Raw genomic sequence first — 14,153 nt, forward strand, 5'->3', positions numbered from 1 at the left:
ATTTTATTTTATACATTTTATTTTATAAATAAAATAAAAGCCCCATGGTATGCTGTGCATGTGGTCCCCTGAGATGCCCAATGGTCATATCTTAACTCCCTGCTAGTAGAGTTAGAGTATTGAATCAGTTCAGAAATGAACAGTAACATTACTTAATTTTCAGACAAAAGCATTCTGATCTTTGCACTTTTTTACAGGGAAGGTTGTTTGGGAGGTCCAAAAGCCTGCATCCGTCAGCTTTCCTAAGTGAGATAGGAGACCTCTGTGGGTATTACATGAGAGGGGAGTCTCACAGGGAAACAGAGGAACATAAACAGGCTGGGAGTCTGAAGGAGGCTGTCAGCCACAGTGACGATCCTGGAATAACAGGACAGAATGGGGGTGCTGGAGAAGCAGGGCATTGCCCCAGTCTGGAAGGTGGGGCCTTGGAGCATGGTTACCAGACCTCTGGAGTCACTAACACCTGGTCATGGCCAGGGAGCTTCCAGCAGGTGCTTCCACACCTGAAGCAAGAGCTGAATATTGGACCACTGCTGCCCCCTATGGCCTGATGGTCCTCAAGGAAACAATTCTGATTTCTTCTGCACATTCACAGACATACAGCCATCTGATCTTTGTGTCAGTCACCAGGTGAGTCAGGAGTGTGGTGTCATCCCCTTCCTAATGAAAATGAAGCTCAGAGAGGTTGATGTAACAAGAATAAGGTCACACAGCTCTGTGTAACACCCAGATCTTATCCACAGGCCAGTTCAATGTTCAATGAACTCTATTAACAGGTTATGACTGATCTCTTGTTGCCCCATTGGAAGGCCCGAGAGCACCTTTAAAAAATATATATATTTATTTATTTATACATACAAGAACTGGGGTACAGGCCAGATATGTGTGTGCATGTGGGGTGAGATTAATGATAGACTGGGGAGCAGAGCAGGCAGATCAACTGAAATACACTGCTGAGGGAAGCAGCGAGGAGTCAGGAGAGGTCTGCTGTGCTATGTGGGTCACCTCTCTGACTGGGAATAGAACTCATGCTGCAGTAGCTATGGATAGCTTCATAGTTCTGTGCTTTAACCTGTTGCACCACCAGGGAAGACCCAAATTAAAAAAAAAAAATCTTTAAAAGAAGGGGATCTACACTTTACAACAGAATCCCAACTTAGGCCTCCGTGGTGGCACAGGAGATTAAAGCACAGCACTGAGAGCAAATTTAACAAGACAAGTGCCTCACAAATGAGGCATTCTTGTAAATTACTATAGTCAGTAGCACTGTAGGGTAGATGAAGATTCTCAGGCTTTTGTGCTGTTGGCCTCTGTGGCTATAACCTGCGGCCTTGAATACAAGAAACGCTTGGGAGTGTGGGCTCATACCTGTACCTGATGGTGGACATCTAGAGTATGGTGTGGGCATGCGTAAAGGGGCACACCTAAGCCTGGAGGCTAAGGAAGGCATCACAGAGGATGGTGCAGCAGGAGCGGCTGACAGCAGTGGAGTGGCTAAGAGAGGAGAGCCCACGAGAAGGTACCAGAGAGCCCAGAGAGAAAGAGCAAAGATTTGCTGGGGGCTGGAAGGCTTACCAGCTTCCTAACTCCCTGGCCCCCAGCCTGCCCTGTGCCTGGTTGTTGGCACTACAGCACTAATCTGCATTTAAGCACAGAGGAAGGAACTGGTATTGTCAGGAAAATGGGAACATTTAAAGAAAAGCAGTGGTGATATTTGAACTGGGTGTTGAGGGATAAGTACGAGTATGCGAAGAGGCAAAGGGTGAGAAAAATTGTCCTAGCAGTTGGCAAGACTTGAGAGGATATGGGTGAGGTAAAACTTTTTGTAGTTTGAGTACTATATACACAGAGAAATTAGGAGTATCAGTCTTCTTGTTTGAAAAAATACATACTCATGTGAAGACACAAAACATTCCCAACACTACAGGAGTTTGCTTTGTGTCCTGTTTCAGTAGCCACCCCCTGACCCCACCTTGGACTTAGGGGATATGTTCCAAGATATCCAGTGGATGCCTGAAGCCATAGAGACTATTAGCCTGTTAATACTACGGTTTTCCCCCTTACATACCTATGATGAAATCTACATTATACATTTCCTAATTTAGTATAAGGACAGTTGGGGATTATCCTGCCCACTGCTTGGCTCAGGTTGTGCAGAGCCACTGTGTAGCAAGAGATTGTATTAAAAGTTATGTGAATGCGGCCTCTCAAAATATCTTTAACATGTGGGACTCACCCTTCTTGGGATGATGTGAAATGACACAGTACTTAGGTGTGGAGGTGTGGTGGGCTCAGTATGGCATAGATGTCATGCTGTGGTCTTAGGCTCCTACTGACCTGACCTGTTATCAGGAGGATCACCTGCTTCAGGCAACCCTTGGTCACACAGTCAAGAGGACCTCCATGGGTGCATATCAGGAGCATATGACATTGATGACTGGGGGACCCTCTAAGAGTTGTTTTTTTTCTGAATCCTTTTGGAGGAACACAGTAATAGGAAGTTGTTGTCTCTTTAACTTGTCAAAGAATTGCTGTAAAGGTTGTAATCCTTTGGTGAATGTGTGGGTGAATTTAACGCTGCATTCTGTTCAAGGATCATATTCCATGCTTTTGTCTTTTAATGTCTGTGCAATCTGAACTACTTGGGCAAATATCGGCAACACGTTCATTGCTAGTTCTGCTTCAGTTTCTTCTAAGTCTTCTTCTTCCTTTCAAGATGACTCAATGAGTGTTTCCAATTCAGCACTTATTAACACTTCTCTGTGGTCTTTCCTAGGTTCCTCTACCTCACCAGGATTCAGGCTGCACCCCGCAGTGTTGGCACAGAGAACCAGAGTTAACCTGTCCTTCTATGTTTTATGCCCTGGAGCCTCCTTGGCACTTTTATGAAGGTAGCTCCTTTTGGGCATCTTCTTTCAGAACTCAACTTCATCATAATTGAAGACTTGCTTTGGATGGTACCCTTTCACGTTCATCGACTTCTTCACCTCCTCTGGAAACGTGGCTGCAGCTGCTTCCTTGGGAGATGCAGCCTCTCCAGTCATTTATTTCTCAGTCCAAATCTCTTCCTGAATCCGTGTAATCATCCCTTCCTATAAGTAAGTGACTTATGGGAGTCAGGAGCTCCCATGCTGAGGTCCTCATAGAGACTCACAGCTTTCTAGCCTAACAGGTTGCATCCATATAGACACTTTTTCTCTTCATATCCTGCAGGGAGAGGAGGGCACCTCTGCACCCCCAAACCTGAGTGCTCTAAATAGGTTCTGCCATCCACCACATCAATACAAGACATAAGAGCTTTAATGGAAAGGGACTTTAATACAGTGAGTATACAACACAGAAGAAAAAGAATATAATTTCTAAATCAAACACCTGAAGTTACCCATCCCCTCGTGGGCAAAAGTCCACCCAAAAGGGACTGGCCCAAAGCAAGACCTGAAAGCCCCCCATGAGTCCAAAGCATCTTCTGGCTGGGACCCATAGAAAAGGGTCAGGAAGGGTCAGACAGGTCTGGGAGGAAAAGAGCAAAATCAAAACCAAGATAAACGCTGCCATAGTCACCTCCCCAAGGGTCTCTCACCCACATCTGTTTTAACCAGCACAGGGCCAAGAAACAAGCACGGTTTCTTCACATGTCTCCCTGCTCCATGTGGCTTCCTCAGGTCTCCTTCAGGCTCTTCATCCTGCACCTTCCTCCTCAGATTCTTTCTCCTCTCTGCTCAACTCCACCCTCCTTCTGGGTGGGTCAGGGAACCTGGAACTTTCCCTTTTCCTGGGGACCACCCTGTTACCTGATGACATTTTCATCATAACCAAGCACTTGCCACACATGGTGGCTGTTACTTTTGCAAACTGTGGCGCCACAGCAAAACTAGCATTAATTTCGTTTTCTTTCTGTATCACGGATAGAAGACCTCGTATAGATTTTTTTTCTTTCCTGATTAAGTAGAGAACTTTCACTTTTTTATTTAAAGGGACACTTGACTCCTCTTTGGTACATTCGAATGGCTCCTGTGCTTTGGGGCCACGGTTAGGGGAAGGAGGGTGACGGGAGCCCGGCCGGCGGACTCGAGTCCCGTAGCGCCGGGACTGCAAGCCGGCGGACTCGAGTCCCGTAGCGCCGGGACTGCAAGCCGGTGCACCACCAGCAGCGTAAGAGGCGCCGACACTGACGATGGAAGGTGCTGGGCCTCGCTCACGGGCCAGGCGCGCGAGACTTCAGTCCTCCGCTGGGAGGGCGCGCGATTTAAAACTTGGGACTTTCTTCACGTCTGGAGTTTCCTTTTTTGAATGGCAGCTGTGCTGGGGTAACGTGGGGGGAAAACCAGCTATACAGCGGCTGCGGGGCCGGGGGCGGAAAGCGCTCGACTAACGCCGGCCTCACTGGTCTATATAAAACAGCCCCCACCTACTGTCCCCCTCCAATCCCCCTACTCCCTGTGCGGCCTCCAAATCTTTCATTATCTTTCTGTGCAACGCTAAGAGGGCAACGCCCTTGGAAGAGGCGGTTTCTTGATGCTGTTGTTTTCTGGGTGTGGCCCGGGCAAGATTCACGATGCACCCCAAAGTGGACGGATGAGGCGAGGATGTTTGGTCATTCCGAGCCACCGTTGGCATGGAGTCTTGCGGAGCCGCCCGTGTCCCTCGGCAGCCGCCGTGCGTCCGTTACGTGGCAGCGGCCGGGGCCAGCCAATCCGCGGCGCCCGCATCAGCCCCCTCGGGTGGCGCAGCCGGAAGGGGCGGAGCTAAGGCGGCGGCGGCTGAGGAGATAGTGGTGGCAGCGGCGGCTCTGGAGGCCGCACTCCCGGACCTGGCTTCGGCCCCAGCCCCACCATGGTGACGCTCGCTGAGCTGCTGGTGCTCTTGGCCGCTCTCCTGGCCACAGCTTCGGGCTACTTTGTCAGCATCGACGCGCACGCCGAGGAGTGCTTCTTCGAGCGGGTCACCTCGGGCACCAAGATGGGCCTCATCTTCGAGGTGGCCGAAGGCGGCTTCCTGGACATCGACGTGGAGGTGCGGGCGCGCTGCCCACGGCCGAGGCGCGGTAGTGCGGCTGCTCGGGGGTTGGTGGCTCCCTGGACCCACGCGGGGCTGGCGGGGACCCAGGGCCCGGAGGCGGCAGTCCTGGGTCTGGGAGGGGCCCGGGCCGCGCCCCGCTCCAGCAGCCCCCCTAACGGCCGGCGCGCCGCGGCCCGTCGGGATTCCGGACGGCGGGGTCCCCTCGGATACCGAGCCGTTGCTTTAGTCGTTTGGGTTCTCTGCTTGATGGGGGAGGACTCCTCGGAACCTCTCACCGAGTTTTGTCGACCCGGAGCCGCGTGTCAGCCGCGGGCCCAGACTGCTCTCATCGGTCGCGGTTAGCTGACGGCAGGACTGGATGCGTGCAGCACCTGCATCCCTTCATGTTACTGATAGTATTGGAACGTGGCATGGAAACTTTGGAACTAGTGTAGCGAAAGCCTTTGAGGAATGCTACGTAGGCATTCCTTGGTGTATTTATTTCTAATAGAGGCAACAGCGCTTTGCATACTATTACTGTAACAGTTTATTTTTACATCGTTTTGTGCCTTTTCCCATCTCAGTTGCATTCCCCGTGGACGTCCCATCACCAGTTCACCCTTGTGCTGTCACCACTTTTTACACAGATCCGCAGCCCTCTCGTTGAATCATTAGGAGAGAGGTGGGGTGGGGTGATGCATTTTGAGGATAATAATTGCAGTGAAGTATTTGGGGGAGATTTAAGAAACCAGCTGTTCCTGAATCTTCTTTTAAACCAGAAGAAGGATTTGCCTGTAGCATTTTTAGGAAAGCAGATGTCATTAATATTTAAATTTTCTTGGTAGCATTATTAACTAGGTTTAAGGATTTTTTTGATTGGTGATGAATATCAGTAGAGCTGAATGCAAATTATACCAAACAAGTGAAGTTCAAAAAATAAAGGGATAATGGATAGGAGTGACTTAAAATTGGCTAAAATCTCCAAGCTCAACAATCCCAGCCTCTGAAGTTTCAAGGTGACTGGACTAGCAGCTGATTTGTAGCCAATGTGATGAGAACCTGATCTCCTGCTTTACAGTCTACTCCTTTCCCATAAGTTTCCAGTCATCTCACATAAAGCGGATTCCTTCACTAGTTGGCATTTGTCAACTAGGGAATGTAGTCTGATCAGCATTCTTAGTGTTAAAGAGATTTTTTTTCTTGTTTTGATTTTACCAGGCACATGCCTACATGTTTGTGGGTGGTAGTAGGCCCCTTGGAAACAGTGTAAAGTGTAGTTTCTATTTTTGAGGGTTTTATATTTGTGTGGGACAAAGAAGACAGTCAAGAGTTGAGAGACCCTAGTGTCCACCCTTGTTCCCCACATGGCAGGGCTGTAGCACAAAGGGTTCTGTCACTAATTGAAGTAAAAGTTACATGAATATCCTAATACTATGAGCATCCTTAGAAAGTTTATGATTTTCATTTTTCTTGATGTCTCCTGCCTCCAGATTACAGGGCCTGATAATAAAGGAATTTACAAAGGAGACCGGGAGTCCAGTGGGAAATATACATTTGCTGCTCACATGGATGGAACGTACAAGTTTTGTTTCAGCAACCGGATGTCTACCATGACTCCAAAGATCGTGATGTTCACCATTGATATTGGGGAAGCCCCAAAAGGACAGGACATGGAAACAGAAGGTGAGACGATCATACAGAAAATTGAGGTTACATTCAAAGGGTTAATACTAGTTCTGTCTTTAAAACCCCAGTCCTTTTGTGAAATACATACTTCTCCAAATCTCATAATTAACAACAAAGTTTCTGGAAATTTGTGTTTATATTTCAGTTCTTTGTAGTTTTTTTCCTTGTAAGTGTGTAGGTTACATGTGACTTTGGTTGTTCTATTCACTTATCTTGATGTATACATACATATGGGTAAATATATCCTTTTTTGTTCACTTGTATTTGTGCCTAGTTTAGCTAAACTTCTGTTTTTGTGTGTGTGTGTTTATATCTTACACTTTCCTTTAGGTGGTGGAGACACCTGGGATGGTATGTCGATTGCTTTTTGATAGCATCTTGATTTTTTTTTTGATATTTCTATTTGTTACTGTCTAATTTCTGCATTCCTTTCTAATCTGTTAGCATGAGAGTGTCTCTTCTATTAATTAAAAAAATAAATCCTACCATTGATTAGGTTTTCGAATGATTTTTTTTTTTAACTAACAGAAGGTATAGATGAGGTCATTTTAAGTTGATAGCACTGGGAATACAGTGACAGATGAATGCTGAAGGGTAGAAAGTTCAACTATAACTAGATAGGTAAGTCCCAGTTAAAATAGTTAATAGTGAGTGGTGCTGTTGACTTAGTAGAAAGTAGAAGTGTCCTATTATTACTGCATTTTTCTTTCTTAAAACTGGTTGGATATGAAATGCAGTTCTAGGAGTCATGACTAAACAAGGTGACAAAAACTGTCAGCATATGTTGCAGTTAGATTGTTTTTTTCCCCTCATCTGACCAGCAAATGATTCTTCTGGATAAGTTACTTACAGGAGCCAGCTCATTTGGATTTGTTGTTGATAGTCACTGAGTGGCAGAATTTTTGGAAAGTAGCAGTTGAACATATTTCATAGTGTCGACATAATAACGTTTGTCCTAGATGTTGAGTAATTTGTAGCACACTTATATCAAAAAGAAGGTGAAGTGTTTGGACATAGATGTCTAATACATTACTAAAATTAGCCTCTTTTATAGAATTTGTATGCTGCTTAGTAATTCTGATGCTCATCTTTCAGGGCTGTTTACAGTGTAGGGATTGACTCTAGGAGAATGAGGACTTTTGGAGGGCTTTGTGTGTCCCTTCTTGTAAGCATGTAGGTTACATGTGTGGGATGTTTGTTCTGTTAATTTGCTAATTAATTACTGTTGGAAATTAGTTCTTTCTAAACTGTTAGAAAATGTGGCTGATGAATGTGAATGTTGAATTGTCCTTAATTCTTTAACACAATATCTAAAATTCTTGCTTTTGCTTGTTAATGTCAGTGACTGGTAGCTGGCAGTTGAAACCTTCCTCTAAAAGAGCGGTGGTTCTTCAGTGAGATGAGACATTTATGATTCTCAAGGCTGGGCTGTGATCCTGCACTACATCAGACAGCACACAACAGGGTTATTTGGTCCAACATGGCAACTGAGAATCCATGCTCTCTGTACGTTTCATGTACATGATGGGTTTTTGAAGTGAAGTTGGTAAGAGGTGATAAGACTCTAACCCAGCTACCTTAAAATGGTAGGAATGCTTGGCATTTCTTTAAAAATTTAGATATTTGTGGCATTTTGGAATTCCAAATGAGGTCTTATTTTTGGCAATGGTGAAGAAACCCTTCCCTTGGACTCTTTCCTTATGGTATATGTTTTTCCTCCCTAGTTGTTCATTGTCATATTAAAATAGCTAGAAATATCCGCTTCTTCAGAACTGTTAGTTTGCCTGTCTTCTTTTTTTTTGCTAAAGTTTTAAACCTGGTTTTAATTTTAAAACCTTGGGTGGTCTAAGGTAGACTTAGATCTTAAATATTCTTTAAAAAAAGAAAAAAGAACAAAAATAAATACTATTGTTTATAAGATTGTTATCAGGATATTACTAGGGTTTTTGCTTTATTTTATCTTAAAATACTGGGAATGGCCTTAAAACATGCTTGGAGAGTTGTCACTAGTGTTATATGTTGGCCCACAATGATGTCCAGTCCATTACTAAAAATAACTACTTTTATATGCTTTCTCTGCGGACTGTTTTTATTGCTTTGTAAGTATCTTTCAAAAGGGTATTGCCAAATATGTGCTGATCTGTTTCCAAATTCTTCTGTAGCTCATCAGAACAAGCTAGAAGAAATGATTAATGAACTAGCAGTGGCAATGACAGCTGTCAAGCATGAACAGGAGTACATGGAAGTCCGGGAGAGAATACACAGAGCCAGTAAGTCAGTGCTTTCCCTTTGCAGCAGTGCCTTTGGTCACTGCAGAATGGTGATAGTCACAGGGCCAAGGTCTCGCTTGTGTTCTCCTTATTTGGAGCTTTTGCAAGCATAATCATACCAAAGCATTATTTAAAGAGCATCTGTGCAAATATATTTTGAGTGTATGCTTTTGTAGAGCTTTGTACTAGATTAGTTTATTGTAGGACATTCATTTGGAACCAAAAAATGCTATTAAGATTCAGTACAAGTTTTTAAGAATCTTTAAAATTATATGGTTAGCTAAGAAATAAACTAATAGTTTTCTTAAAACAGAAAAGAAAAATTGGTAAAATGGGCATTTTGTTGATTTTTTTATCACCTGTCTGAAACTTTGTGCCAGCGTGTTTAAATGTTAGTATGCTGACATTAGCTTTTTCACTAAAACTTAAGGATTAGTCTAGTGAAAATAGAAGGTACTAAAATATGGACATAGGTACCCAACAGGTAAAGATTAGTTTGGGTCCTCCCAAGTTCAGATGCTGGGAGTATATAGTGTGCATTCATTTATAATCACCAGCATCATGCAGACACATGGGCCATAGCTGTTCAGTGTCTTAATCTTTATTAAGGTTAATTTTGCGTATCAAATAGGTCATACAATGTTTTTGGTAACTCTTCCTAAAGCACTCCTCAGTTATGAGTAGTTCTTTGAGGGATAGTTCTCAGTGGAGCAAGCTTGTCTGTTACTGCAAGTTGTTTATGTTAAGAATCTCTGTCCTGCGGCCCTCCCTGTGGCGCAGTGGGCTATCCGAGGCCACTGCAAGCACAGGTTCGATCTCTGGCCAAGGAGGTGATCAACATGGCATGGCAGACTTCTCTTGTCTTGCCTGCTGTTCCCCTCAGCAGTGTATTTCAGTCAGTCTGCCTAATCTGTTCCCCACTATGTCTCTGGTGAATCCTTTCACACCTGCACCGCTGGCCTGTACCCCAGTTCTTGTATGCAAAAATAAATACATCTTTTTTTAAAAAGAAGAATCTTTGTCTTAAGGTTGGGGTAGGGAGTAGAGAGAACAGCTCAAAGAGACAAGCAAAGGATGTGGTTTCTGTTCTTACCTCTCATGTCTATTCTTGCCACTAATAGAGATGATTCTTCAAGACCTAGAGCACAGACTTCACCTCCCTTTGAGAGTATGATGAAGATTAGAGAAGCATCTCTGTTCTTCCTGTTTTGGGGGTGGTGGCAGGATTTGAGATGGACTAAGGCTTGTAAACCCATCCCTGCCTTTTCCATCATGATTCTGCCACTTTAGAACTCCTCTGGGATCTCTGCCATTTCTCCCTCACTTAGCAGGGACCTATTTATTGGCTCTCTTGCTCCCAGGTGGGGGCCAGCCCATTTTGGAGTGGGAGTACTGGACAAAGTCTGAGGACCCAGGACTTCCCTGGCAGTTTTAACTACTTCGGACTGAGTGGCTTTAAAGGTAGAGGAGGTTTTTGGGAAGAGGAAGCACACTGTTCTTCCAAGCTGTGGGAATGCTCAACCTTATTCTCTCCCCCTTAATTTGAGCAGAGATATTCCAATATTTCGCTTACAAAATGGAATTTTGGCATTAATTTTGCATATCAAATAGTGCCTACAACGTGGGTGTTTGGTACCTCTTACAGCATTCACACCAGCTATGAACTGAATGGTCCCACCAGCCCCTTTTTTTGGTTAATATTACAGTGTTGTAATGATATTGTGACTATTGTGTTGCTTCTTGATCAGGCTGATTGGTGAATGGGCATGAAGATAGTCTCATATATCGACAGCTCCCCATGTGCCTACCCTCCTCTGCTATTACGTCTGTGTGTTCTGCTTAAGCTTGAAAAAAAAAATTTTTTTTTCTAAATGGAGAGATAAAATACTTTTTTTAAAAAAAAGATTTATTTATGTATACAAGAACTAAAGTATAGGCCAGAGGTGGGGGTCGGGTGGGGTGAGAGGATTCACCAAACACAGAGTGGGGAGCAAAACAGGCAGATTAACTGAAATACACTGTTGAGGGGAGCAGTGAGTGAGACAAGACAGGTCTGCTGTGCCATGTGGGTCAACTCCCTGGTGGGGATCGAACTCAACTACAGTGACTGGCGATAGCTTGATAGTCATTCATGGTTTTGCTTGGCATTGATTACTGAGTTTTCAGTAGAAGTAAACTTCATGCCTTGATTATTAATTAGCACTGAAATTTTAATGTTGATGGTTTTTAGACATATGTGCTGGGCATATGTTTATTCTTTTTCTGGAAAAGTTTTTTTTTTTTACTTTTTTGTGTACTCTAAATTATTCTCTTGGAAATACAGTAATTGTTTTTCACTTATTTTTGTGTGATCACCTGTCCACTATTACAGTTTCAGTTAATTTTTTAATAAATAGTATACATATATGGCAGGCAAAAACTTACTCAACTGACAGTCACTAATTTTAATATTGACCATTTGCAGGTGAATCAGACTAATAATTTTAAAAAGTTAAGTATAGAATGTGGTTGGAAAATTTCAGAATAATGAATAGCCATGAGTGTTACTTTAAGGATCAGATTTTTAACTTAAAAGTGGGATAAATCCTGAGGCTAGCATTCGTGTGTCTGGTGGTAACTGCCAATGTTTGTCCATGAAGCCGAGGAACTTCCCCTGTTTGAAATAAATGCTAAGGACATAGTAGGTGCCTAATAAATATTTGTTGAATAATATTTAATGAAAAAAATTCTTGAACAAAGTTTGAATTGTAGGTAGTGCTTTTTGGGTGACTCTCATCTTATCTCTTTTGGGGCTCCCTGATAATGTAGGGGGTTACTATGATGCTGTTGCCAGCCACAGTGGCTTGAGTTCAATACCCACCCAGGGAGCTGACCCACATGATGCAGCAGTCTCCTTAGTGTATTTTAGTGAATTTGCCTGTTCTGTTCCCCACTCTTCTGGTGAATCCTCTTAACCACCTTCCCCCCACCTCTGGCTACACCCTAGTTCTTGCATGTATAAATAAATAAAAATCTTTAAAAAATAAATCTTTTTTTTCAGTCAAACTTTCTGATTCAGCAAAAAGGATTATAATGTAGAGGCATTTCAGTGGTGAGGGAGAAAGTTGTATTGGGTTTAGCCTGAGATTTGTAATCTTGGGCAGGTCACTCACTCCCTGTCCCCATACTTAAGCAGATTGAAATCTACAATTTTTTACTTCTAAATGTTGAGATGCTTGAGGGGATAAAAGGGGAATATTGTAAATGGTGTACATTTGTAGACTAGAGGATTGTTTGTGATGCCTATGTGGTTTTTTTTTTTTTTTGTGGGGGGTGTTTGTTAAATTTTGTTTATTTGTTTGTCCTCACAGTCAACGACAACACAAACAGCAGAGTGGTCCTTTGGTCCTTCTTTGAAGCTCTTGTTCTAGTTGCCATGACATTGGGACAGATCTACTACCTGAAGAGATTTTTTGAAGTCCGGAGGGTTGTTTAAAAAGCCTTTTCCTGATGATCCCAAACTCATGATTTACTGTTTACCAAACATTTTGCTCATAATAATGTCATTAGTTTCTACGTTTTAATTTTCCAAACTGTACATTCACAGCATATGTTTCTTTGTGATTAATAGATATTGGGGGAAGATACCTTTTTAGGAAAGTTATAGTGAAAAATTGACATTTGATTGGCGTAATATCCTATTTAAGTTCTGCCACCATTTACAGGTCCTTCCAGAATGCCAACACTGTAAATGAAATCGAGGCATACAGTCCTTATTCTATCCTCTTTCCCTTTTGTTTTCATGCAGTGCAGTTTGTTTAGCACAGGACTCTACCAGTAGTACCTTACTAAGGCGATTGCTTTCTTTGGAGCCCTTAGTCTGTAGTTCAGGTCATTAAAGATTCATTCTTTTGAATCCTTATGAGAGGATCTTGGCATTTCTGTCCAGTCTAATGGCACAGCTCTTGAACTTTGGAGTATGCTAGTAGGTTGGTACTTTTATATTTTATTTTGTTTTTGCTTTAAAGGTAAGGCAACCCAATGACTTTTTCCCCCTAAGTTTTTACTTTGAATCGTTGGATTCAGATCACCTCCACATTTAAATTGATGACACAAGCAAGTAATAACCATTTTTTGGTATCTACATAATAATAGAAGTCTCTATTACAACCAGTCTCTATTCTCTGGTTGTTTCAGTGAATGGTAATTTGTTCTTTCTATGCTGCCACATCCACTTTCTCCACTCTTGGCACACAGGAGGTATGCATTCATGTAATTGGAAAAATCTGGATTTCTGACGCCAAAGGGTTAAAGCCTCTTGGATTTAATTGCCGAAAATACAGCCACTACTTTATTTCTGATCAGTGGCATTTGGGCCACTGTTCAATTGGGGTACTGACCCATATTGTCAGTATAGGGTTTTTGTTTTTGTTTTTCTTAGGTCTTTCTTTTTTGGCACATGTGAATTTTGTTTTGTATAAAACGAAATGGCTTTCTCTCGGTCTCTGATGATGGGTTTAAAATTAAAGGAGCATCTGGTTTAGGTATAGGGATGATCCAGGATTATGTTGTGACTGATGTATATTAGTTACTTGTACATTTTTTTTTGGATCTTTGCAAGGGGAAAACTACAAGTAACGAGTTTTATATACTTAATTTAAATTTGTTACAGGTTTTCATGTTCAGGATAAACAATTTTTCAACCTTGGGTGAAAATACTTGCAACAGCTTAAAGTGACTTTTACCTTAGGACAGCTGTTGCATGCCAATGTGTGTGTGTGAGAAACACTTCACAATTGAATTAAAAGATGTAAATTTAAAATTGGTTGTGTATCTAATCTGCCCCAGGTTCAGTAAATAAACAATTCTTTTAAAAAATAATCCTAGTATTTTGTGTTTTATATATTAATTCACAATTAAATATCAATTTTCCATATTTGAAATGAGACATGTCCATTTTTTTTGAGTAATTATGCCTGCCATAAATGTCTTACTTGTCTATAAACATGAGGATAGCAATTGAGAACACACTTTTAGATAGGTCAGTGTTAATATAGTAAATTTCCCATCTTTTGGAAAAAATATTTGCATTATTTTCACTCAACCACTTGGTTTATGGATGTGGGAAGTAAGTTGAAGAGAAATAAATGATTCCAAGGCTCCCAAATGCAGTGATTTGTGAAACCAGCAATTAAACCCACTTCCTTTGCCCTAAGGACA

The 14,153-nt window shown here is 42.5% G+C and overlaps 1 protein-coding gene across 1 annotated transcript; it reads left to right on the forward strand.

Moving 5' to 3' along the window:
* Positions 1–4,745: 4,745 nt before the first annotated feature.
* TMED2 (transmembrane emp24 domain trafficking protein 2) lies at positions 4,746–13,808 on the forward strand. The gene is made up of 4 exons (XM_004690820.2): positions 4,746–5,013; positions 6,489–6,681; positions 8,847–8,954; positions 12,305–13,808. The coding sequence occupies exons 1-4, from the start codon at positions 4,834–4,836 to the stop codon at positions 12,427–12,429; spliced, it is 606 nt and encodes a 201-aa protein (XP_004690877.1). The 5' UTR covers positions 4,746–4,833; the 3' UTR covers positions 12,430–13,808.
* The last annotated feature ends 345 nt before the right edge of the window (positions 13,809–14,153 follow it).

The sequence above is a fragment of the Condylura cristata genome, unplaced genomic scaffold, assembly GCF_000260355.1.
Source record: "Condylura cristata isolate star-nosed mole 26May11 unplaced genomic scaffold, ConCri1.0 scaffold00029, whole genome shotgun sequence".
NCBI classification, from domain to species: domain Eukaryota; kingdom Metazoa; phylum Chordata; class Mammalia; order Eulipotyphla; family Talpidae; genus Condylura; species Condylura cristata.